Source organism: Magnusiomyces paraingens (genome assembly GCF_902498895.1).
Source record: "Magnusiomyces paraingens strain CBS 517.90 genome assembly, contig: contig3, whole genome shotgun sequence".
NCBI lineage: Eukaryota > Fungi > Ascomycota > Dipodascomycetes > Dipodascales > Dipodascaceae > Magnusiomyces > Magnusiomyces paraingens.
The window spans coordinates 3910381-3936120 of record NW_022474069.1 but is presented as its reverse complement, the minus strand read 5'-3'; the positions used below and the strand labels follow the sequence as shown (position 1 = coordinate 3936120).

General features: G+C 38.4%; 7 protein-coding genes across 7 annotated transcripts; 3 read left to right on the top strand and 4 right to left on the bottom strand.

Annotated features, from left to right (window-relative positions):
* Positions 1-26: 26 nt before the first annotated feature.
* SAPINGB_P004509 (uncharacterized protein) lies at positions 27-1637 on the bottom strand (the record flags this gene model as incomplete). Its single annotated transcript, XM_031999224.1, has 1 exon — positions 27-1637. One exon carries the CDS (start codon positions 1635-1637, stop codon positions 27-29), a length of 1611 nt encoding a protein of 536 aa, XP_031855115.1.
* Positions 1638-2360: 723 nt separating this feature from the next.
* Positions 2361-5279, top strand: SAPINGB_P004508 (uncharacterized protein; the record flags this gene model as incomplete). The annotated part of the gene is made up of 1 exon (XM_031999223.1): positions 2361-5279. One exon carries the CDS (start codon positions 2361-2363, stop codon positions 5277-5279), a length of 2919 nt encoding a protein of 972 aa, XP_031855114.1.
* Positions 5280-5491: 212 nt separating this feature from the next.
* On the bottom strand, positions 5492-10519 carry SAPINGB_P004507 (uncharacterized protein; the record flags this gene model as incomplete). The annotated part of the gene is made up of 1 exon (XM_031999222.1): positions 5492-10519. One exon carries the CDS (start codon positions 10517-10519, stop codon positions 5492-5494), a length of 5028 nt encoding a protein of 1675 aa, XP_031855113.1.
* Positions 10520-11491: 972 nt separating this feature from the next.
* SAPINGB_P004506 (uncharacterized protein) lies at positions 11492-12097 on the top strand (the record flags this gene model as incomplete). Its single annotated transcript, XM_031999221.1, has 1 exon — positions 11492-12097. The coding sequence occupies one exon, from the start codon at positions 11492-11494 to the stop codon at positions 12095-12097; it is 606 nt and encodes a 201-aa protein (XP_031855112.1).
* A 1085-nt stretch (positions 12098-13182) lies between these two features.
* Positions 13183-13788, top strand: SAPINGB_P004505 (uncharacterized protein; the record flags this gene model as incomplete). The annotated part of the gene is made up of 1 exon (XM_031999220.1): positions 13183-13788. The coding sequence occupies one exon, from the start codon at positions 13183-13185 to the stop codon at positions 13786-13788; it is 606 nt and encodes a 201-aa protein (XP_031855111.1).
* Positions 13789-13967: 179 nt separating this feature from the next.
* On the bottom strand, positions 13968-16043 carry SAPINGB_P004504 (uncharacterized protein; the record flags this gene model as incomplete). The annotated part of the gene is made up of 1 exon (XM_031999219.1): positions 13968-16043. The coding sequence occupies one exon, from the start codon at positions 16041-16043 to the stop codon at positions 13968-13970; it is 2076 nt and encodes a 691-aa protein (XP_031855110.1).
* Positions 16044-18106: 2063 nt separating this feature from the next.
* On the bottom strand, positions 18107-24736 carry SAPINGB_P004503 (uncharacterized protein; the record flags this gene model as incomplete). Its single annotated transcript, XM_031999218.1, has 1 exon — positions 18107-24736. One exon carries the CDS (start codon positions 24734-24736, stop codon positions 18107-18109), a length of 6630 nt encoding a protein of 2209 aa, XP_031855109.1.
* Between the last annotated feature and the right edge of the window lie 1004 nt (positions 24737-25740).

Genomic DNA, 25740 nt, shown 5'->3' with positions numbered 1-25740 from the left:
TGATTCATTCATTCTATAAATTTGATCTAACCCTTAAGAAACAGATTATAGATAGCGTTTTCAGTTTCCTCAATGTACGGGTAGGCGAGGTTGTCCAAAAACTCCTGGAAGGAATCATTATCCTTAGGTGGGACGGCAATACCTGCAAGAATCTTGCCAATATCTGAGCCATGATTTCTATAGTGGAAAAGGGTAATGTTCCATTGAGACTTAATTCCCTTGAGGAACTTGAATAAAGCACCGGGTCTCTCGGGGAACTCGAAGCGGAAAATGCGCTCATTCTCGACCTTGGCTTTGCCTCCAACCAGGTATCGAGCGTGGGTCTTTGCCAGCTCATCTTCGCTAATGTCGACGCCCTTGATGGTGCCATCCTGAGCAAATTGTTCTTGGATACTTGTCAGCTCTGCATCACGGTCCTGAACGCTGAAAGAAATGTAAATGTTGGCTGTATTGGGATCATTGTATCTGTATGAAAACTCAGTAATGGCACGTGGATTCAGAATAGAAATAAGCTTTTCGAAAGAGCCAGGACGCTCGGGGATTGAAGCGACATAGAAGACTTCGCTGCCCTCACCCAACATGGCACGTTCAGAAACAAATCTGAGACGGTCAAAGTTCATGTTGGCACCGGAAAGAACGCAGACATAAGAGTTGGAACTGTGATCGATTTCAGGGTGAGAGGAAATATATTTTTTGGCACCAGCAAGAGACAAGGCACCGGAGGGCTCGACAATGGAGCGAGTTTCTAAAAAGACGTCTTTGATGGCAGCGCAAATTTCGTCAGTGCCAACGTGGACGATTTCGTCAATGACTTCCTGGCAAAGTCTGAAAGTTTCTTGACCAGGGACCTTAACTGCAGTACCATCTGCGAAAAGGCCAACTTCTTTAAGAGTGATACGCTCACCCTTTTGAAGCGACTGGTACATGGCATCGGCATCGTAGGTTTCAATGCCAATGACTTTAACGTGGGGTGCAATGCGCTTGATGTAGGCACCGATACCGGCAATCAAGCCACCACCGCCAATGCAGGCAAAAACAGCCTTAAGTTCGTGAATATTGACTTGACGGATAATCTCCATGGCGATGGTACCCTGGCCGGCAATGACATAGGGGTCATCAAATGGAGGAATGTTTGCAATGCCGTGCTGCTTTGCAAGACGCTTGCATTCGGTCTGGGCAGCATCAAAATCATCACCGAAAAGAACGACCTTGGATCCGAGACGGGCGACATTCTGGTACTTGATGGAAGGTGTAGCGATGGGCATGACGATGGTGGCTGGGATGTTGAGGTGTTGGGCCGAGTATGCCACACCTTGGGCATGATTACCTGCCGAGCAGGCAATGACACCCTTCCAGCGTTCCTCCTTAGGAAGCTGTGCAATAAGGTTATAGGCACCACGCAGTTTAAAAGAAAAAACGGGTTGTAGATCTTCTCGCTTGAGCAGAATGTTTGCGTTGAGCTTGCTGCTCATGTTGACAGCAGGGGTCAGAGGTGTTTCCTTGCAGACATCGTAGACGCGGGTGGTCAAAATGAGTTTGAGATAATCTGGGGTTCCATCTGGAAGAAGGAAACTGGGATCGATATTGGCGTAGCTAAAAGGCTGTTCCTTTGGAGGTTCTTCCTTAGGGTCTGACATGACTGGATTGGGGTTAGATTGGTGGGTTTGAAGATAATTGGGGGATAAGATGGGAGGTGAGATTTTTTTTTATTTTTATTTTGAGGAAGATTCTCGTGGGCCACCAAAAAAAAAAAATACAAAAAAATCAGTCACCGAGCGGTGTGTAGGCCGGCCGCCCGGTAAAAATTTCAATATGGAAAAGTTTCGGGAATATGACTTGATTACGATGTTAGGGATTATCATGTGATATAAAAATTAACATATGACATTACATTATTTTATTTTATTACAATATTTTTTGTTACATTACAATTTTTTTTTTTTATTTTTTTTTTTTTATTTTTTATTTTTTTATTTTTAATTTTTTTTTTTTGTAACCAAAAATTTTTGTGGTTGATGACGTTCCGGCTTTTGTTTTCTTCTGAAACAAAATGTTGTAATAACAAGAAAAAAAAGTTGTAACAAAATCTTTTTGTCTCGGGTTTTTTCGCCTGGAATTTTTTCGTATTGAAATCATTTTTTGATCCAAAAAAAAAAAATTCCCCCGTCGATCCCAAAGTTTGAAATTTTTCACTCCCCCAAAAAAAAAAAAAAAATAAAATTACACAGAAATTTGGTCCCAAACCTTTTCTTTCTAACTCTTCATCTATTAAAACTATTCATTTGTTTTTGATATAACATCAATACTATGGCCCTCCGATAGACTTCTCTTTTCAGGAATTTGAACTAATATAAAAAATCATGCTTCCACAAGTGACTGATCGGCAGGATCATGCTGCTACCACTGATCCTTATTTTCACCACCAGCACACCCAGCCTCACCATTTGAATTCTCTAGACGAATCATTATTACCACCCTCAAAGCGTAGGCGTCCGGACCCGGGTCATCAAACACAGCTCCAGCCTAATGTATGGCACTTCCCAGAAATGACTTCAACTGCCTCAGGTCTTTGTGCTGTCTCCGCTCGTAGCAACAGATCCTCGCCAACGGTTGGTAATATTTATGACGATCCTTCTTCTCACGATTTGTCGGGCTCAGCAGGTGACCTCAACTCTTTAATGAGTACGGTTGACATGCATCCATTTGACCATTCTTCTGTAAGCTCCGTGCACTCTTCATCCTCATCAGCTACGGTTCCGAACTCTTCTTCCTCATCATCAGTTCCTTCATCAACGGACCCCTCTCATTATCAAAACTACCCAACTCATCTGGCCCATGAAAACACTGTCGCTACTCAATACCAACCAGTCGAAGTCCAACAATACCAACAAATTCCAACTCTTCAACAAACTCCATCCCCGCAACTTCATCATACTCATCAGAGCCACCATCATCAAAATCATCACTTGCCTCCACCGCAGCTACTACCCACTTCACACTCTACGCCTGACCCGGAAAAGGATCCGGAGCAAATCCCTTCCGAACGCTACAACTTAACAACATATCTCCCCTTTTTTTTGCAGTCTCAAGATACCCAACTTAATGGATACCCTAACTCCATAGGTCATTCCTCCAGTACCTCAAATCAGCAAGGCCTTATGACATTTGAAACCATCCACTCCATTATCCGTTCTGAGGAAGAGGAAATGTTGGATATTCAACGACTAGGTCGCGTGCAGCTAAATGGCCGCATTGAAATGTTTACGTGTAAAGAATTCACTCTTATTGATCAACTCAAGGCTTTGTATCAATGTAATCATTGTTATGGCAAAGTCGTCTATGGACCCAACACTCGTTTCATGTCTCACCTCCTCAACTGCCCCCTTGCACCTGCCCCCATCATCCAACAATGCCGTGAAATGGGTGTTTACGATATGATCAATATGAATGATATGCCCTTTATCATTTTCACATCTCTCACATTTGGAAGTCTCCAGCCATTTGAGGTACTTAAAAGCCCAGTAGCACGGTCGCTTATTTTTTCCCTCAAGCTTCCATTAGAGACTTTTGCCTCACCAGCCGTGCTTAGTTACTTTTTCTCGCGTATCCAAGCATGGCATGACGATTTGTTCTTAAAGTATTTTACCAAACCCACGCGCCTCACTCTCAGAGTTGAGGGCTGGGCTGAGTGGAACAGCAAATATCTCTACATCGTCACCGCAACAACATCAACAGGGAAATCTTTCTTTGTGTCTGCGTTTGTGCTTGACTCACAACTAGTGCAAGCGTTTGCGCCAGAAATGAATAAGATCCTGCGCTTCTTGCAGCAAAACCCTAATATTTTTATTGTAGGGATCGTTACCGACGGCTTCGTTAACTTGGAAATGCTGCTCAGCAGCTCCATCCAATTCCGCAAATCTCCATACACCCCACTTCTGTCAACTCCAGTAACTCTCAACTTTTCTCATTTGCTCAATCTCATGACTGAGTCTATTTGTGAATCAGAGCAGTTTAAGGAAGTTTTCGACAAAATTATGGAGATTTGCTATACGTTCCCCAACAGATACAGAACTGTGGAACAATTTTCTGGTGGAAAGTACTCAAAAATCCCATCGTACAAGTCACCCAAAATGCCCATCAAAGTGTACTCTGTTGCCGCAGTGCTAGCCAAGGTCCCTCACTTTTTAAAGCACTTTGCCAATGAAGAGGTCATGCAATGTCTCAAGGAAAAAACATTTTTTCACGAAATTGAGACTCTTGTTGCCATTTTCAAGGAAATTTCAACTTGTCTTTGCAACTCCGAGCACGATCTGTTTCGCCTTTCAGACGGTGTTGTTTTGCTAGTTCAACTTATGGCCCATGTTGAGGCTATTGTCTCGGCATCCAAGCTTTACCCTGATCAAAAGACAGTAGTACTTGTGGGTCTGAAACGTGCCTTTGCGGAATGGTGTAATCAAGATATGGTTCTCGAAACGTTATACCTTGACGTGCGCTATAATGTGCAATTCACACCAGTGTCACTGGCGTATATTAAAAACAACATCAAAACATATCTCCCAGTCAACATTAATAATAACAATAGCAGTAGCAGCAGCAGCACTAATAACAGCAGCAGCAACAGCAGCAACAGCAAGACTGGAAATAACGCCGATGGGCTCAAGCAAATCACCGCAGAGCTTGCTGCGTTTAAAACTGCACCATACACCATCTCGTCGATCGACATTCTGGAACACTGGAACATGCTTGCCGGAGCAGGGTTCCCACAGCTTGCAAGCGTTGCGACACTGCTTCTCAGCGTGCTGGGAAACTCTATCAGCTACGAACTGAACCACGCACAACGGGTAAGGTTTTCGGAGCCACTTAAGAGTGCGACAGATATTGATGCTGTTGCGCCGGCATTCCAAGCACACCAGATTGCGGAACTTATGGAACAAGACGAGCAGTGCATGGACACGCGCAAGCACCCAGCGCTTCGCAAGTTTGTGGACCTGTGCCATGAGCACCGTGCGGAGGAGGAGACTGCGGAGATGAACCGACGGTCGCCGTATCCGCCTAGCTACGAGGAGACGTCTTTTAACGTGAGCTGGGAGTATGCGCGGTTCTTGAGCCAGGAATATAAAACTCTGGACACAAAGCCTCCTGCCGTGGAGTTTTCATTTAGAAATTGCGCGGATAACGGTAAGGTTATTTTCGGGCTGTCCGAAAAGTCAATTTCGGAAACAATTCTTACGGTGATTGATTATTCGTCTTACCAGCGTATCGTCAACAGTACAAAATGACGACAAATGAAACAGGAAAAAATTTTTCGATCAGAAACTAAAAAAAAAAAAAAAAAAAGAATAGAACTTGTAACCTTAGAAAAAAAAAACTAAAAAATAATAAAAAATTAGATGAACGTATTAATATTAAAAGCAGTGTATTATATATTAAAAAAAAAGGAGTGATTAAACAATAATGAAGGTTTTATTTTAAAGAAAAAATGAAGCTGTATTTACTTGAGTTTCTGGCGCACATAATTGATGAGATTTTTGCCATGATCAGGGGCTCCTGCCCATGAAGAAATGCTAGAAATAACGCCCACGCCTCCGTTATGCGCAAACATTGTGTTGGATGACCCAGTCCCGTTGTTGTTGTTGTTGTTGTTTTCCATTCCTTCAGTACCATCACAAACCACGCCATCAAGACCGTAGAGCCCTGCTGTCGTTGTTGCAGAGAGATTGCTGGTGGTGTTTGAATCCACACCCTGTTTTTGGCCATAAAGTGGTAACGTATCCATGGATTGTGGCGCACCACCACTCACATTTACAATACCAGAGGCCATCGCGTTGGGTGTAGACTGAAGTGCGAAATCGTATGAGCCCAGCATGACTTGTTGTGTGGGCAGCATCTGTGGATTGCTACCGTTTGCTGTTGCAGTCAAAGCAACGTTGGATGCAGATGTAGTAGTGGCAGTAGCAGTAGTAGGTCCGTTTGCTCCATTTGCAGCAGCACGAGCACTGCTGCTTGTACCATCCATATCGTAGAACGGCTCCAGTAAGTTTGCGCCGGAAATCCATTGGTAAGGCTGCTGGAGGCCGAGGCGGGCCTGGAGGTGAGAAATAAGAGGCGACGGGGATGGTGGTTGAGCAAACTGATGGTTTTGGCGTGTGGACAGACCTGACTCGGTAACCTGGCCTGGAGAATCTTGGCCAACATTTTCCGAAACGGAAGAAGAAGAAGCTGGTGCGGATTGGCCTATGGTCGAAACGTCGACAACGTCGTCTTCGGCGTCAAGAATTTGCTGGTGGGGTTGACGCGGGAACACATCGGACTCATCAAAGGGGAGAGCAGCCGCAACCACGTCAGCAGGAGCGGTAGGTACTCCGACTTGTTTCCTTAAACCATCATTGGCAGTTTTGCCGCCAATCTTGAATGAGGTTGTATACCGTGAGGGGTTGACAAAAGACTCGATGGTACAACTAAATGTGTTAAGGGCTTCAACAAAGCCTGCGTCGAGTGTGGAGTTTCCTGGTTCTGTAAGAGCCTCAGCCGTTGAGGTGTCAGGGGTAAGTGTTGCATTTGGTGCCTGTGCTGCAAGGTTATTTAACGGTGTATTAGTAGCTGGAGTACCACCTTCTTGTTCTAAAAACGATGCAGAATTAGGTTGGTAATAACTTTTGCGCTGTTTTTTGCGTCTAGTTTGAACATTCTGTGGGTGTTGTTGCTGAGGTTGTTGTTGTTGTTGTTGTTGTTGTTGTTGTTGTTGTTGTTGTTGTTGTTGTTGCTGCTGCTGTTGCTGTTGCTGTTGCTGTTGCTGTTGCTGTTGCTGTTGCTGTTGCTGTTGCTGTTGCTGTTGCTGTTGCTGTTGCTGTTGCAATAGCTGAGACTGTTGCTGAGCTGTAAACAAATTACCGTCAAATAACTCTGGCTGATCAAGCGATAATGGCGATGACGTTGAGTTGGATGTGAAGGCGTTAGAACCGAGGTACGCAATGTTTGGTGAGGACGACGACATGGGCGGAGACACTGAAGAGTTGCTAGGGATTGGCGACGGCATAAGTGTAGAAGCCGAGGCTAACATGTCTGCAGTGTCTGCGAATGCAGATGGCATAGCCACAGATGCATTATTCGCACTAGTAGCCGAGCTTTCAGGTTTGTTGTTCTTCAAGCTGTCGCGCGAAGAAAACATGCGCTCGTAATCGTCCGCCGTGAAGAAAGAGTGGAAGTCAAATAAAGAGCTATCTGGAGGGGCTGCATTGGCAGCAGCAGCTACTACTGCAACTGCAGCGTCGTTTGAAACACCTGAACCAGCACCAGCTTCCGCAACATTCTGAGAATCCATTCCTGGGAAAAGCGAGTTGATTGGTCCTAGAGACTCTGCGACGGGGAGTTGGTCCGAAGCTGCGGTGGGCATTGTTGGCAGTGCAGGGGATGCAACAGGCAAAGAAGGCACGCTGATGTTTGTTTCCGGAAGGCCAGTTTCCACAACGTCAACTCGGCTCACTGGAATTGGCTCAAACGAGGGCACAGTTTCTGCGGATTGCTGCTGTTTTTCTTCAGGCTCAGCAACTTGAGACTTTCTTCTGTTCATGGACTTGTAATCAATGCCAAGATCGCGAAGAATGTAAGCAGAAACTTTGGCAAGACGCAAAGACGTGCCGTCCAAATAGAGACTGTCCATGATGGTAACAATGGTGTTGAGTGCATTGTAAATAGTGGGCAAGTCATAGGCAAGCTCCTTGGCAGTGAATTTGTTGGATGCAATGATAAGAGAGGCCAAGGATAGAACCATGATGGCACAGTAGCCATGATAAACGTCATAGTAAGCCACCCCTGAAACAAGTTTCCGCTTGTTGAGAGTGTTGAGAATAGATGCAATGGCGGTTGTTGCGGCACAGCCAATATTGAGCAACAGAATGAGGTCAGTACGTTGCTGGATAGTTAATGTGGAAGGGTCCGATCCAATAAGATAGAGAATGTAAGGTCTAGCAACAATGCTAATGCAGTAATGACAGTTCATGTGGATATTCATAATGGAGCGCACATGAAGGTCGGTTTCATTTGACTGAAGTTCGCGTAGGTGTTTAGGAAGTCTGCCGAGTGAGTCCTTAATACGTCGACACAGAGCAATACTTTTTTCCATATTTTCATGGAGCAGCAATTGAGCATTGTAAGACATGCCACTACTTGTACTAATATTGATTGCCTGTTGATGAATGGTCATATTAAGAAGCTGGACCATACGAATGGTTTCTTTAAAGCCTCCAGGAGGATAGTAAAGGTCGAGTTCTGGATCCGGATCTGGAATAGAGATGTCGATTTCTTCATCTCGCATGGTACTGGGCCGGCCCAAGTTTGCAGAAAGATGAAGCTCAAGAGAGTAGAGTGCCCACCAGACCAGCTTGCGAACTTGGATCTCATTGCGATCATAAGTTTTTGTGGTGGATTCTCTATGGAGACCCATAGCGATGGAAAGGCGACAGGCAATGCCAGTGATGAGCCACGCAATATTACGTTCATTAATGCTGTAAAGATAAATTGTGAAGAGAATGAGAGCTTGGATGGTATGAATAGAAGGCGTAGCAATAAGCAAGAAGAGAGATTTTTGAAGAAAGGCAGAGTACTTTGCAAAAGTAGAGTAATGGGCATATGATTTTTCATCGTGAATAAGGGCTCGTGCACCCATGACAAAAACCATGTAAAGGACACACCTCCAGTCAAGGGTCAGATCGAGTTCATCAACTGAGATTTTTGTATTTCTTGATGATGAAATAGAGTCCCAGCACGCTGAGTATTGTTTGCGGAAGGCCTTCAAACTGAAAAGAGTATAGATGGGATGGACATGCTCAAAGTAAGAATTGACTAGTTTGTCAGCCTCTTCACGAGAAAGCAACGGACCATTGTGTTCGAGGTCCCACACAGTATCTTGAACTTGAAGTTTGGCTGAGGAGTTTGTGGTTTGGGTATTGTTGCCCATGGTAGCACCTTGAGGCATAGTTGTATTATTTAAAGCAAATCCATTGGTACTTGTAGATGTAGCTGCTGGTGGATGAGAAGCAGGAGGTATGGAGGTTGAGCTGGGCAGAGAGGCAGATGGGAATGATGAGGAGGAAATATGAGAGGGCAATGATGGCTGGGGTAGTTGCTTTCTGACAGTTGGGTTAATATTAAGGTTTACATGGGAAGCAAGCGGTTTGTTTGAAATGTGGACCAGACGTTCTGGGAGGTCTGGTGTTGGTCCGTGATTGCCAAACTGGAGAACTGGGGCAAAAGTTGCGGACGAGATTGTACAGAAGTAAATGTCTTTTGGGGAATGGTTTGAAGATGATGCTGGTTTACCATAGTAAGTAGTAAGATGATGAGGTTCTTGAGAGTTATTTTTATTGTTAGGGAACACATTTAGCGAGACCAGCTGCTGGTTTGGGGTGGATCCGTTGAATTGATGATTTTTGATGGGGGTTGATGATGAAGATGGAGAAGAAGAAGAAGAAGAAGAAGAAGAAGAGGAAAAAGAAGAGGATGATTGAAATGGAGCCATGGATTCATCACCGGTATATGGAAATCCAGAAAACATTTTTGATCTTCGAATAATTTTGCAGACTCCATCGAAAAAGGCCATGGACCCGATAGCTCCGACATAGTGGGGTAATCCTGAGCGGTCGTAGATGATGCGCTCACAGCCGAGCTCTGTAGGGTTGAGATGGAGGTTTGGGCCCACCGAGGGCGAGACCTGAGAGGGAGGTGGTGTAAATAGAGAAGAGGATGAATGTTTATAAAAAGGATTATATGTTGAAAGAGAAAGTTGCTGTTGCTGTTGTTTTTGTTGTTGTTGCAGTTGCTGTTGCAATTGCTGCTGTTTGGGTTTTGGTATCTCAGTGTCATTAGTATCTTCAATTTTCAGTTCGGTTAGAGACTCTGTATGTTCATTTGATGAAGCCTTTTCCAGTTTGGCAGTTGAAACCGTCATTGGGGGTGCCAAGAAGGAGGATTGAGAGACAGCATCTGGATCAAAGTAGTCTGGTAAAGAAATTTGCAGTTTTGCAGCCAAAGATTTGAGGCCTTCCAGAGTTTTGATATCGTGATCTGGGTAAAGATGAGAAAGCAGATGGATAAGGGTCTGGTAATGGGACGATAACGAGTCAACAGAACCGTAGACGCGTTGTTTACGAGGCATGGTACGAGTACATGGTACACCAGCCTTTAGACACTGAGCACAAGCTGACTCAGTAGAAAAAGAAGAGCATCCATTTGTTGAATTATCGGTTGCATTATTATCTGTGGAAAGAGCAGGTATCTGACATTTGAGCTTGCGGGTACGACATCGGTCACAGCTGACGGCAATACGTTTTCGCTCCGAGTCTGGAACTAATCGGCGTTTTCGTTTAGGGTTTGATATGACTGGGGTAAAGGAAGCAGCTGAGGAAGCAGTTTGAGCAGAGCTGGAGGGAAGAGTATCATGGTGGTGATGGTGATCCAAGGCTGGTGAAGAGGACAGTTTTTGGCGCGTTAATGACGGCGCAGGTTGCGGCGGAGGAGGCATTATAGACAAGATATATATATATATATATATATATGTATTATTTAGAAATGATGGAGTAGAAGAGTTTGGAAGGTTGGAAAGATTTTTGTGGCTAGTGAAGATTATTATTATGAGAATAAAAAGAAAATGAGAAAGTTTTATTTTATTTTATTTTATTTTATTTTTTTTTTTGATGATTTCACACGAGAATTTACTGGAGGGGAGGGAGGGTAGTGGAGGTTTTCTCTATGATTAATTCATGAAAATAGAAGCAAGTTAGACACGGAAACATGGATCCGGGAAGACCGTTGAACCATAAATTTCTATGGCCGTTCTTTGGCCGGGGCTAGAAGGATTTATTGTTACAAGAGTTAGTGTAACATAGTTGTAACTTAGTCAGCCGTATACTGACTTGCCAATCAGCCTCGGTTGAGCGGATTCGCTGCGTATTCGGAAAGCCTCAAATGCGGTCAATAATTTAAGCGTTAAAAACACAACAATAGTTAACTTAATTATTTAATTAAAATAATTAAACAAACGGATCTCAATTGGACCCAAAAAAAAAAATAACTTTTGTCACCGATGACTAATGTGTTTGTTTAAAAAAAATAAAAAAAATAAAAAAAAATAAAAAAATTACAAAAATTACAAAAATGGCTGCTGCACGGCTTTCCTCTTCTGCCTTGCTTATAATCAATTACTCAAAGGAGCGGCTGGTTCTTACAAATTCTTAGATAATGGCAATTTTCAACTTAGTAAAGCCTTAGAAGCTGCGACAAACCATTACGTTAAGGTCACCCAAAAAAATCAACCAACCAACCATAAATACCTTCAGCAACCCGCACATCCAACTTTGAATTCTGTTTTTTTTTTTCTTTCTTTCTTCTTCTTTTTTTTTTCTCTTTCTTTCAACATCGAAACCCAAAATCCTTTTTATTTCAAACCTCTAAACCAAAAAAAAAAAAAAACACAAACCTTCACTCTCTATTCACAATGGCTCCCAAGATTGCTATCATCTACTACTCCACCTACGGTCACATCCGTTCCCTCGCTCTCGAGGTCCAGAAGGGTGTCGAAGCTGCTGGCGGCAAGGCTGATCTTTTCCAAGTTCCTGAGACTTTGACTCCTGAGGTTCTTGCCCTTCTCCATGCTCCTCCTAAGTCTGAAGACCCAATTGCTACTACTGAGACTTTGGAGCAATACGATGCCTTTTTGTTTGGTATTCCCACCCGTTTCGGTAACTTCCCTGCTCAATGGAAGGCATTCTGGGATGCTACTGGTGGTCTCTGGGCTTCCGGTGCTCTTTACCAAAAGTACGCTGGTGTTTTCGTTTCTACTGGCACTCCCGGTGGTGGCCAGGAGGTCACTGTTCTTAACTCAATCTCTGTCTTGACCCACCACGGTATTATCTACGTTCCTTTGGGCTACAAGAACACCTTTGGTCTTCTTACCAACCTTGAGGAGGTTCATGGTGGATCTCCTTGGGGTGCTGGTTCTTTTGCTGGCGCTGATGGTTCTCGCCAGCCCTCTGCTCTCGAGAAGGAGGTTGCCCAGATCCAGGGTAAGACTTTCTACGAGACTGTCTCCAAGGCTTTTTAAATGCTAAGGAATTGGCTTTTTTTTTAAGTTAGTGTATTTTAGATTCTTTTTTAATATAAATAATAATAATTATAATTTGACCCAAATTTTTTTTTTTAGAAATCATTCTAAAGCTTTCATATGCATGTCGATAACTCTTTTAAATAAATTTATTGTTATTTGGACTTAATCCACTATACTGAATTTTTTTGAATGATGAGGTTTAAAATTTTAAGCTCGAAAATTTCTGTATCAGTTTTTTTTTTTTTGTTTTTATCATTACCAGTTATTGAATAAACCATATAATATTTTTTTTTTTTTTTTTTTTTTTTTGATATATGAAGTCTCTTTCAATTATAAGAGTTGTAAATAATAATTATTATAATTATTATAATTATTATAATAATATAATAATATTTTGTTGTTGTTAATAATAGCTGTGAATGTGGACCTTTCTCTATTACAAACTTTGACAAATTCAGGGGTGGTGGTGGGAAGGGCTGAATGGCCACTCAAACAAAATCTGCTTAGAAAACGAGGTGCGGCTCAATTACGAATTGTTAGTAATAGCGGGTTCCCAGCAAGATATTTTGGTTGACTTAAAAAAGAGATGATGAAATTAGTAAAAAATCATCAATTAAGAGTTATTAATGATAGTAATTATAAATAAATAAACGCCATCGAGTTTTTAAGGGAAATAAAAAAAAAACAAATGAGTTTTATCAATCAATATTTTGTAAGCTAACAAGTATGCTCATTACTTGTTTTTACGTAAAAAAAAAAAACTAAATAGAATTAATAAAAAAAAAAAAGTAAACGTAGATACTCTTCGTTCTTCAAATACTTGTATTGAAAAGATGTTTGAGCCATTTTTGAGGTCATTTCACGTGGAATTTCTCTAACAATTCTCAAATTTATACAAGTTTTATCATCTTGTTTTAAAAAACCAAACGACAGAAAAAAAAAAAACTATATAAACAAGTTGTTATCCCAGAGTTTTTTTTTTTTTTTTATCATAATCTTATTTACTTATTTACTTAACCCCAGAATCAACACCTTCTTTTCTTTCTTTCTATCTATCTATCCTAACTATTAACAAATCAACAATGGCTCCCAAAATTGCTATCATTTACTACTCTACATATGGTCACATCCGTTCCCTCGCTCTCGAGGTCCAGAAGGGTGTCGAAGCTGCTGGCGGCAAGGCTGATCTTTTCCAAGTTCCTGAGACTTTGACTCCTGAGATTCTTGCCCTTCTCCATGCTCCTCCTAAGTCTGAAGACCCAATTGCTACTACTGAGACTTTGGAGCAATACGATGCCTTTTTGTTTGGTATTCCAACCCGTTTCGGTAACTTCCCTGCTCAATGGAAGGCATTCTGGGATTCCACTGGTGGTCTCTGGGCTTCCGGAGCTCTTTACGGTAAATACGCTGGTGTCTTTGTCTCCACTGGTACCCCTGGTGGTGGCCAAGAGGTCACTGTTCTTAACTCGATCTCTGTCTTGACTCATCACGGTATCATCTATGTTCCCTTGGGCTACAAGAATACATTCGGCCAACTTACAAACTTGTCAGAACCCCACGGTGGCTCTCCCTGGGGTGCTGGCTCCTTTGCTGGACCTGATGGTTCTCGCCAACCTTCTGCTCTTGAAAAGGAGGTTGCTCAGATTCAGGGCAAAGTCTTTTACGAGACCGTTTCCAAGGCTCTTTAGATATTGTTTTTACGTTATAATAAATCATGAAAAATATTAAGTTTGTATTTTTAAGTTTATACAAGACAGTTGATACTAAATTGAGTAATAAAAAATAAATAAGCTCATACATTAACCCAATTGATCAAATTAAATAAATTATTCCGAATTGTGGGCCAATTTTTTTTCCCCCTTTTTTCTTAAAGTATAAGGGAAATCATAATAAGGACAAAGGCAGCCACAGAAACTTGGTTAACAACACCCGAGTTTACTTGCTCAAGAGTAGTTGTAGCTGTGGTTGTAGGAACTTGGGCAATTGAATCAGATGTTTCCTTGGAAGGAGCTGTCACTTGTGGAACACTAGAAGTAATCGAAGGCTCTTTGGAAGGAACCTCTGTCTTGGCGGAAGGAGAAGCAGAACTCTCAGTGGCAGGTTTAGAGGCAGGAGGAGCTGAGGTCTTGGAAGAAGAAGAAGTGACAGCAGGAGCACTCTTTGTTGGATTTTCTGGAACAACAACCTGGGTGATTGTAGTTTCGCAAGGTTCAGTAACAGTTACAGTAGTTCCTTCACTGACCTTTGTGACAGTGGTGTAGCCAGATGATGTCACATACTGGGTAGTGCATTCATCACACGGCTCAGTCACTGTGGTTGTTTTGCCCTTTTCAAGAGTGATGGTCTTTTCCTTGGGAGGAGAAGTAAATACCTTGGTGGTAGTTGCAGAAGGCTGAGACAGAATAGAAAGGTAAACAGTCTCACAAGGCTCAGTAACAGTTACAGTCTTGCCTTCCTCAACCTTTGTAACAGTAGTATATCCAGAGGAAGTAACAGTGGTGGTGGTGCAAACATCGCAAGACTCAGTGACAGTGACAGTGGATTTGATGGTTGCAGTGGGCTTAGGATGAATAGACAAGTAAACTGTTTCACAGGGCTCTGTAACTGTCACAGTCTTGCCCTCTTCAACCTTGGTAACAGTAGTATATCCAGAGGAAGTAACAGTGGTGGTGGTGCAAACATCGCAAGACTCAGTGACAGTAACAGTGGATTTGATGATTGCAGTGGGCTTGGGATGAATAGACAGGTAAACAGTCTCGCAAGGTTCAGTAACAGTCACAGTCTTGCCTTCCTCAACCTTTGTAACAGTGGTATATCCAGTGGAAGTAACAGTGGTGGTGATGCAAACATCGCAAGGCTCAGTGACAGTGATTGTTGACTTATATCCAGGACCAGCTTTAGTAGTAGGAGGCTTAACTGACTCAGATGGAGTGATAACAGAAGTGAATGTAGTTTCGCAAGGCTCTGTAACAGTAACGGTCTTGCCTTTGTCAACCTTTGTGATAGTAGTATAGCCAGGAGAAGTGATAGTCGTGGTGATACAAAAATCGCAATCTGGAAGGGAAGTAGGAAAATGAGGTTTAGGATGAGGAGATGAGTTAAAGGTAGTGGTTGGTTCATATGTGGTGTTTAATGAAGTTGTGATTTCATCTTGATAACTATTTGAAGTGGTTTCACAAGTCGGGCAGTAGTAAGGATCCGAGTCAAAAGTAGTAAGAACGGGTCCAGAAGTAGTGCTACTGATTATAACAGAAGAAGTAATGGTACTTTCGTATTCTTCAGTAGTTTCATCATTGGGGCCGGTGATGTATTGAATAAGTGAAGGAATCATCATGTATCTCAAGTCATTGTAATTGGTGTAGCAGTCCATACATACAGCCCAGCTGCAGTAATCAGTTGAAGAATCCAAGACTTGATTAAATGAGGTTTTTGAAATGGCAGAAAATGCATCAGAGCATGAGGCCAAACAAGAAGATCTATCAGAAACAGGCTTACAAGATCCAAGGGGATATCCAATGGCAAGCATGACAAGATCTGGATACTTGTTATTTGGGCATGTAGAAACTGGATAGTCATTTGTGAGACACTGGTCCTTAGTTTCCAAAGCAGTTGTATAGAGGGCTTCATCAGCGGTGCCCACCAGAGACTCTTTACCGCAGGTGACACAAGCGAGTAGCCAAACATAGTGAAGATCGACATCCGTGCAAGCGAGAGAAGTTTTAAGTTGGTTATAGTATTTGCAGGTATCGCGGCATTCATCCACAGTGAAGGGTAAGAAACAAACATCAGAAGGAGTTGAAGTGTATGAATCGCTTGCTGAACTTGAAAAGTCTGAAGATAAAGAAACATCTGAGCTTGAAATGTTTGAAAAAACAACATCAGCAGCTTGGATTGCTGTTGAAGCCAGCGAGAATAAGCTGAGAGATAACGAGTGGAGTTTCATTGAGAAATATCAAAAAAAAAAAAAAATAAATAAATAAATAAACGAAAGTATATGATTAGATAATAAATAAATAAATAAAACGATATTAATTTAGAGAAAAGATATATAAAAAGATTTTGTTATTTTTAATGGGCACAAGGGAAGATATTTATATGTTTTTTTTTTCTTTAAAAAAAAAATAAAGATTTCATTTTCTGCTTTGTTAGAAAAAAAAAAAGGAGTATTTTAACAAAAGTCTAAAGATAGAATCAAACACTCCTATTATTATTTTAATGAAATAATTTCAAACAAGTCACTTATGTGAGAGCATTCCATCTTGGCGAACTTGAAAGTATATATATATATATATATATGGATTGTATACAATACATGTATTTATTAGTGTAACTTTTAACTAGAGTCCTATGAAAAGGAGAATTTTATTTATTTTATTTTATTTTATTTTATTTTATTTTATTTTAGTTTAGTTTAGTTTAACCATTTTATTTATTTATTTTTTTTTTTTGGATAAAAAAAATATATTTTTTTGGACTTTGGCGTTTAGAGAGGGGGGGGTTGTTAAGGTACGGTTTTAAACTGAAATGGCGATCGAAAGGACAAAATTTATTGGAGGAGTTTTTTTTTTTTTTTTCTTTAGGTCAGCTGGGGGGGGAATTAAAAAAAATAATTTTATTTTTCTATTTATCTATTTATATTTATATGGGCAGCAAGCAGTTCACGTGATTGTGGCGCGTATTTTTATTTTTATTTTTATTTTTATTTTTATTTTTTATTTTTTATTTTTTATTTTTTATTTTGGTAGCAGAAATTCTTAGTGCTAAAAGACGCGAAATGTTTATTTAGAAGTTTATTTTAGGCCTTAAATAAAGATCTACGTCATGATAATATAAGATATCGTTTTTTTTTTTTTTTTTTTTTTTTTTTGGTTTTTTTAAATAAATCATTATTTATTTTTAATTGAATTTACATATTCAAATGATGGGAGATTTGTTTTTTTCTTTTTTTTTTTTTTTTGTAATTATTAATTATCTTTAAATTCCAAAAATTAATTAACCGCGTTTTTTTTTTTTTTATCAAACAATTTAGAAGGCCGAGTCATTTTTTTTTTTTTTTTTTTTTTTTTTTGATTTTCACCAAAGTATATTTATAGCATCACCATGGTGGGGTTTGTAAATAAAGGGCTTTGACAATAAATAAATTTATTTTAAAATAAATATATAAAAATAAATAAAAAATAGAATTAAACATCACGCGATTTTCTAAAAAAAAAAAAAAAAAATTACCAAAATGGAATTGAATTGAATTAAATTAAATTGAATTGAATTTAAGATACTTGCTAAAAATCATGTTTAAATTTATTTATATTTTTATTTAAAAAACTTTTGACATTTAAAAAAAAAAAAAACTTATCCAGCTGATGTGAAAATTATTTGTTTCTTAACAACAATTTTTAAATCACATGAATAATAGATTGTTAGAAATAATGAATTTATATATTTTATATTTAAATACATATTTATAAATTTACTTCTACAAATTTAGAAATAAATATATATAATTAAATTAAATAAAAACAGATGATCAACTTCTAATGATGGAGAAAAACTCCACTCTTTGCACAAGTTATTCATTCTTAATGCACTGTAATTGAATCATTAATTTTTCATTTCGTGAAACAAATTTCAAATGTTTTTAAATATATCAAAATGAATCAAATATATATATATATTTAAATTAGAAACATTTTCAATATTTTATTAAAATTTTCCACGTGTTTTTATAAAGCTAGTTGAATCATAAATTAAAATCTTGTCTGGTCAAATATTTAAAAACTTAACTATTTTGCTATATAATTTAAAAAAAAAAATTGTTCAAAGATCTAATTGGAATTAATATTATTGAGGTGGGGGTTAATATATATCTCTACATCTACTAATATTAGTTTGTTCAAAAAAAATTAATAAATATATTTCCCGATCTTTTTATATATCCAAGTTTAAAAAATAATATTTTCACTAAAAGTCTCCGGGAAAAAAAATATAGTAATTTTCAAAAACTTTTCTTTAAATCAATGAAAACAAAACAGAAAATAATAATGAAAATAAAATGCTCAAAAGCCCTGGCATTCTTGAAGATTTAGAACTACCATTGATCTGCTCTAAAGACTCACTTGAAGAAGCAGCACTCACTTGAACTAATGAAGATTCAGTAGTATGACTTAAAACATTTTGACTAGTAACAGTTAATAATGGCTTTTCAGGAACACCATGAGTGGAAGATAAAGCACTAGGCGCAACCGTAACCACACTTGACATTATTACTACTGATGTCATCACAGAATCAACAGTTTTGACAACTGTATGCTGAGATTCAGTACAAGAATTGCAGAATTCGGTCATAGTGCTTAAAATAGATGTCGATTCTTCACTAACATCAATAGTAGCCTCAGTTTTCAAAACAACAGATGTTATTGTGGTTTCACAGGGCTCAGTAATTGTTACAATCTCATCTCCAGAAACTGTGGTAAATGTTGTAAAACCAGATGAAATAACGGTAGTCGCTATAGAAGTAACTGGTAGTTCAAGAGATTTTCCAAGAGGATAAGACTTGGAAGAAACACCAGAGGTGATTTTAATTTCATACGGCTCAGTGATTGTAATATCTCTTTCTTCAGAAACAGTGGTGATTGTCGAATAACCTGTTGAAACAAAAGTAGAAGAAACTGGCTTTTTAGTCTCGGGTGTAGTAATTAAAAATTTTGAAACTGTCAAAGTTATGGTAGATTCACAAGGCTCTGTAACAGTAGTAGTCTGGCCATTAATAACAGTAGTGAAGGTAGTAGATCCTGAAGAAACATATGCCGTAGTTTTAATATTCTGGGAATTAGCTGTAGTAACTAAATTCTTGGGAATGATTGAAGTAATAGTACTTTCACATGGCTCTGTGAAAGTGACAACTTGGCCCCCAGAAACTGTTGTAATGGTACTATGCCCACTAGAAATATACGTGGTAGTAACATCCTTCTCATCTTCTATAATTGTGGTAAATGCTCCTGATCCCAAAGAAGAAACAACTTCAGTATCTATCGTCTCATAAGGCTCAACAATAATTTTTGTCCGTGTCCCAGAAACACTTGTAAATGTTGTGTATCCAGAAGACGTCTTAATCACTGTTTTCTGTTTTTTAGAATCTGAACTGGATTCAATTGTTGTATATGTTACTGTCTCACAAGGGTCTGTAATAGTGGTTGTACTTGTTCCAAAAACAGCTGACAAATACGTTGTGTATCTGGTAGATACAATTGTCTTGATCTCAACTTTCTCATCAGTCTCAGTGAACTTCATGGTTGTGAATCCATCAGATGGTAATGGAGATACAATGGCTGTGACCGTCGTCTCACAAGGTTTGACAACCGTCATAGTGCTGGAGTCAAGTTTCTTAGTCACTGTTGTCACTCCCGTTGAAGTGATTGTTGTTGTGACGCACTGGCTGCATTTTTTGGTAACTGTGGTAAGCTCAGTGATTGCTGACGTTTTGGCAATAGTAATGGTAGTAGAGCCAGCTGTGGGGAGAGGCGAAATAATAACCGTATAAGAGGTCTCACAAGGCTCGGTCACAGTAATGGTAGAAGTGTCAGAAGTGGTGGTAAATGTTGTAGTAGTGGTTGTTGTAACTGTTTTTGTAACACATTGATGACACTCAAAAGTTTCTGTAACTGTAGAGGTTGGTTCCAAAGATACTACTTGACTATCAGTAACAAACTCAGTTACAGTAGCAGCAATTGATTTCAAAGATTCTTCTTGGCTTTCAATAGCATAATCAGTAGAACTACTAGAAAATAGTTGTGATGTGCTTTCAATTGCTAATTGGGTAGAAATATTCTTTAACTGGCTTTCAGAAATAGACTCAAAATCACTCAAACTTGACGCCAGATGACTTTCAGAACCTGTTGCAGATATAGGGTATAAGTTGCTAGTAGAAGTTTCAGCAGGACAAAAAACAATAACATCAACATCACAAGACTTGTACAAGTCCACAAACGAAGTTTCAAAAATAATAACTTCAGGATAAACTGATTGGCAAGTATGACAGATAGAATACTCATTTTGGTATAATTGCAAAATATTGCAGTTAAAACCTTCATTTCTGAGACCTTCAAATAAAACACCACAAGCGTTTTGACAATACATTAAGTTAACATCTCGTCTTTCCATCATGGGAAGAATGCAAGTATAGGAAACAGAAGACTCTTCAACAATGCTTAACGAGGAGGATTCTGTAACAGAGATTGAAGCACTAGTCATTGGCCAAAGGTTGCTAAACGACTCAGAAACAGACCCAATAGAAGATTCAATATAAGACTCAATAATAGATGTAGAAACCATTGTAACCGAAGACAACTGAAGTGAACTAGACTCAACAGAGGGTTCACTAGTAGGATCAGCTAAAGACACAGTATTTGTTTCGGAAATTAGCTCAATAGAAGATTGAACAGAAAGTGTAAATGAAGATTCAATTGGGAAGTCGGTAATAAGCTCACTATAAGATGTGAAAGAAATTTTATCAATAGTCGATTCAGACCAGATGACATTAGAAGGTTCAGAAAATAGTTGTGAGAAGTCAGTGCCAAAAGTAACAGAAATTTCTGAGATAGATTCTGTAAATGATTCTAAAATAAGAATTGAAACTGATTCAGATTTTGATAAGTCAGTGGCTGATTCATGGGTGGACATTGAAACATATTCAACAATAGAAGAATCAGCAAATGATTCACTTGAATAAATGATAGAAGTAGAAGCAGTAGCAGTAGCAGAAGAATCTGTAAATAATTCAACGGAAGATGGCGTTTCCTCAGAGATGGATAATAAAGATGTAGATACAATAGATTCCGTAAAAGATACAGAAATAGAATCAAATGAAGATTTGGTTAAATATTCAGCAGACTCGGATGAAAAATCAGAATAAATTTGAGCAGAAGTTTTTGAAGAAGAATCTGCATAAAAGTCTCTTGAAGATTCAGATGAGGATTTATATGAAAAATCAGAGTTAGAGTAATCCAAAGAGTATGCCGAAGATTCATCGTATGAGTGAGGTGAATCGTCAGAAAGTGAGTTCTCGGAAATTCTTGAGGAAGTTTCAGCAGATGTTTCCACTGAAATTTCTAGAGAAGATTCAGTAGATGATTCAGTAGAAGATTCATTAGATGATTCTGAGGAAAATTCTAAAAATAAACTTTTAGAAGGTTCAAAAGAAAATTCAGAGGAAGTCTGAGAATAGGACTCGGAATAAAATTCAGAAGAAGATTCAGAAGAAAATTCAAGAGTAGATTCAGAAGAAGATCCAGAAGATTCACAAAAAGATTCACAAGATTCACAAGATTCACAAGATTCACAAGATTCACAAGATTCACAAGATTCACAAGATTCACAAGATTCACAAAATTCACAAAATTCAAAAGATTCAGAAGATTCAGAAGATTCAGAAGATTCAAAAGAAGACACAAAAGAATCAGCAGAAAATTCAGTAGAAGATTCATTCAGAAGTTCTCCAGATGATTGTAACAATGATTCAAAAGATAATTCTGAGGAAAAGTCTGAAAATAAACTTTTAGAAGGTTCAAAAGAAAATTCAGAGGAAGTCTCAGAATAAGACTCGGAAGAAAATTCTGAAGAAAATTTTGAAGAGGACTCAAAGGAAGATTCAAATGAAGATTCAAAAGAGAACTCTAAAGAAGATTCAGAAGAAGATTCAGAAGAATCAGCAGAAAATTCTGATGAATATTCTGAGACCAGTGCAGTCAACGAAAGTTCTTTTGAGGAAGTCTCAGTAGAGGAAATGTCATCGTAAATTTCACTGGACGAAATACCATAGGAAGATTGATCTGAAAGCTGGCTTGAGTCAAGTATAACTAAAGAAGATTCGGTAGCTATCTCACTTGAAGATTTTTCAGAAACGGAAAATGCAGATTCCACCAAAGATACTGTTGACGAGTCTACACTCACAAAGGATTCAGAAACAGAAATACTTGAAAAAGTTTCAGAAACTGATTCAGCCAAAAATTCCACAGATGAAACCTCCGATAAAAATTGAGTAGAAGATGCTTGAACTAAGGAGGATTCATCAACTTTTGTAAGACAAGAAAGAGATTCAGCAATATCAAATTCTACTGGATAGACCAAAAATGGGAATGCTTTTATACAAGTTAAGCAAGTAGAAAGAGAACAATAGGGGGTATTGGCATTATCTTTTCCGGAATCAAGAAATGTAGTACATGAACCACTGTGAAAAATGTCACCAACTTTGAAACAAATGTTGACACAGTCATCAATATAGTTGCGAACAGTACAAGCGTCAGTATCACTAAGCTCAGGAAATTTGGCAGTAGGGGCCACAGCCGTTTGACCACTAGCACATTTAGATATAGTGGGGACATTGTTGCAATTTTTGACTAAACTCAAGGTGACATCTGACCAAAAGTATGCATCGCCATCCGGATATTCTTTACCACAAGCATCACAAAGAGCAGTCAAGCTCTTGTAAGTATTGGAAAGAACACAGCGATCCGAGTAATAAGTCGAATAAGCAGAGTACAGACCATTACACAAAGTATAACATTCATCTTCATTTGGAAGTGATTCGAAACATTCGACGTTTTCTGGAACATTTGTTTGAGAAGCAGACACATCCGGAAAATTTAAAGAAAAAGATTCAAAAACAGGTACAGTAGAAGAAAAAATTTCAAATGATGATTCCTCAGAAGAAGATAGTATTTCAGAAGAAAATGATGCTTCAGAAGATGATGACTCTGTAGGTACACTGACGAGACAAGAAAGGGTATTGCCAAGATCTAACTCAAATGGATAAACCAAAAAAGGAAATGACTTGACGCAAGTCAAACAAGTTGAAAGAGAGCAGTAGGGAGTATTGGAATTATCTTTCCCTGAATCAAGAAATGTATTGCAAGAACCACTCTGAAGAATGTCTCCAACCTTAAAACAGGCATTAACACAATCATCGATATAATTTCGAACAGTGCAAGCATTGGTATCTTCTAGATCTGGAAGTTTTGCAAAAGCAGGAGAAGGGGTTTGATCATTGGAACACTGAGAAATAGAAGGGACGGTACCGCAAGTTTTGACCAAACTTAAAGTAACATCAGACCAAAAGTATGCATCACCATCTGGATAAGCATTACCACAAGTTTTGCAAAGAGTGTTCAGGTTTTTGTATGTGTTAAAGAGGTTGCAGCGTTCGGAATAGTAGGTAGAGTATGCAGAATAAAGAGCATTACAAAGAGTGTAACACTCATCTTCAGTAGGAAAACTCTCAAAACAATTAACGTCTTTAGGGGATGTGTTAGTTTCCGATGCTGATTCAGTTTGAAATTCAGTAAATGATGTTGATTCAGTTGCAAAAGGTTCGGTAGTAAACACTTCAACTGTAGAAGATTCTTGGGCTATATTTTCAAGACAAGAAAGAGATTCAGCAATATCAAACTCAACTGCATTAACCATAAAAGAAAACTTGCTGACACAAGTCAAACAGGTAGACAGAGAACAGTATGGTGTAGTTGATTTGTCTTTTGCAGAGTCAACAAAAGTGTCACAAGAGGCACTGTTTAGAGTGTCACCAACGTTAAAGCAGACATTGACACAGTCTGAAACAGTATCTACAACCTTGCAAGCATCGGTGTCACTCAGAACAGGAAGTGAGGCTGGTGGTTTAATGGCAACCTCATTTTCTGAACAGACTGAAACAGCAGGAATAACGTCACACTTTCTAATGAGATAGAGTGTAGTATCAGACCAGAAAAAGGCGTCACCATTGGGATAAACCTGGCCACAAGTTTTACAAAGAGAAGTTAGGCGTTCATAAGTTTTGGATAAAGTGCAGCGGTCAGAATAAAAATTTGAAAAAGCATTGTAAAGAGAATTGCAAAGAGATTTACAATCATCTTCACTAGGAACTGATTCAAAACAATTGACAGTTTCTACAGAACTGTCCGTTTCAATTGGGGCAACAGAAGAAGATTCTTCAGGAAACATGAGACATGGAAACAATTGTCCAAAATCATTTGTCATTGGATAAGTCATGAAATTATAAGACTTAGAACAACTAAGGCAGGAAGCAAGTAAACAAAATGCTGAGTTTGTATCTGTTTTACTAGAGGTGAGAAAAATATCACAGGTTTCATGATTTAGTTTGTAAGCTGAATAGAAACATGCACTAACACAATCACTAATTGTTGATGCAATTGTGCAAGAGTCTGTGTCAGTTAATTCAGGAAGGCTTCCAGGAAGAGTTGCAGGAACCTGTCCTTCTGTGCATGGAAGAATCTCAGGAACATCACCACAACTTTTAATAAGAGTTGTGGCACTTTTGGAAAGAGACTCAGCACCTGTACCTGGATACAGCTTCCCACAGGATGCACAAGCAGCACTTAGAGTCTTAAATATTTCAAACATATGGCAGTATTCAGAATAGTAATTGGCGTAGTAACTGTACAAGGCCTTACAAAGATTCTGACAGTCAAGGACCTCAGGAACTGTTGCAAAACACATAGTTCCATCATCACGCTCATAAATATTTGGAACATTAATGTTCGAAGGGTTTGGTGGGGAAGCCTCAAATGCTAAAGCCACATTTGCTACACTCAGTGCCAGAAATGTGAATAGAGTTTCAAATCCTTTCATTTCTTGAAAATGAAAAAAAAAAAAAAAAAAGTTAGAAAATTAAATCATGATTTGAATCATATAATAATTATAAAAAAAAACAAGACTACTTACAAAATGAAAAACAAACAATTATTAAAATAAAAAATGACTTCCCGATTAATTAAAAAATAGAAAAAAAATGGCTTTTAAAGGTATAAAGCTCATCAAATATAAAAAAATAGAAAAAAAGACTGAATAGAGTGAAATAATATTTTTGAAAAATAAAGAATAAAATAAGAATAAGCTATTAAATAAAATTTAATTTAGAAACAAGGAAGATTAACATCTTTATAATAAATTTTAAATGACAATTGAAAAAAAAGGCCTCTGGAACTAAAAATTAGTATTTTTCGCTTTTCTCGTGATAATCATTAAACTTATTTTTAAAAATTTATGTTATTTTTCTTACGATTCTTTACCTTTTGTTTCTAATAAAAGAATATCAGATATATCTTGAAATGATTATTTTAGTAGCTTCTGTATGAAAAGTCTGCAGTATTGTGGTATTGAAAAAATCAAAAAGGGAAAATCATGCATGTCCCAAAACAGAAAATTGATCAGAGCCGTATTATACTTTAAGCGAGGGAGGGAGTTTTGAAATAAAGTAGTATATTTGGTATACCAATCATATACGTATCTATAAATTATTTGGTAAGTTGAGGTAAGCCTTTAAAATCAAATTTGAAATTTTATTTTCAAAGCCAAATTATTTTTAAGCTTGAAAATATTTTTAAAAATTTTTGGGTTAATTTTAAGCTTAATATTTTTCATGTAATGCAACTGTTATCCATGGCTTCGAAACAACTTTATTGTAAATATCTTGACAAGATCAGGGAATGTCTACGTAGACATTATACACGTGCAGAAGTATGTGATGAAAAGGACGGGGACAAATTGTTTTGCGAACTAGATGAGAATATCCAAACTACATTAATGGTAATGGGTTGCCCCTTTAGTGAAAAGGTTTTAGTATGAATTTCAAA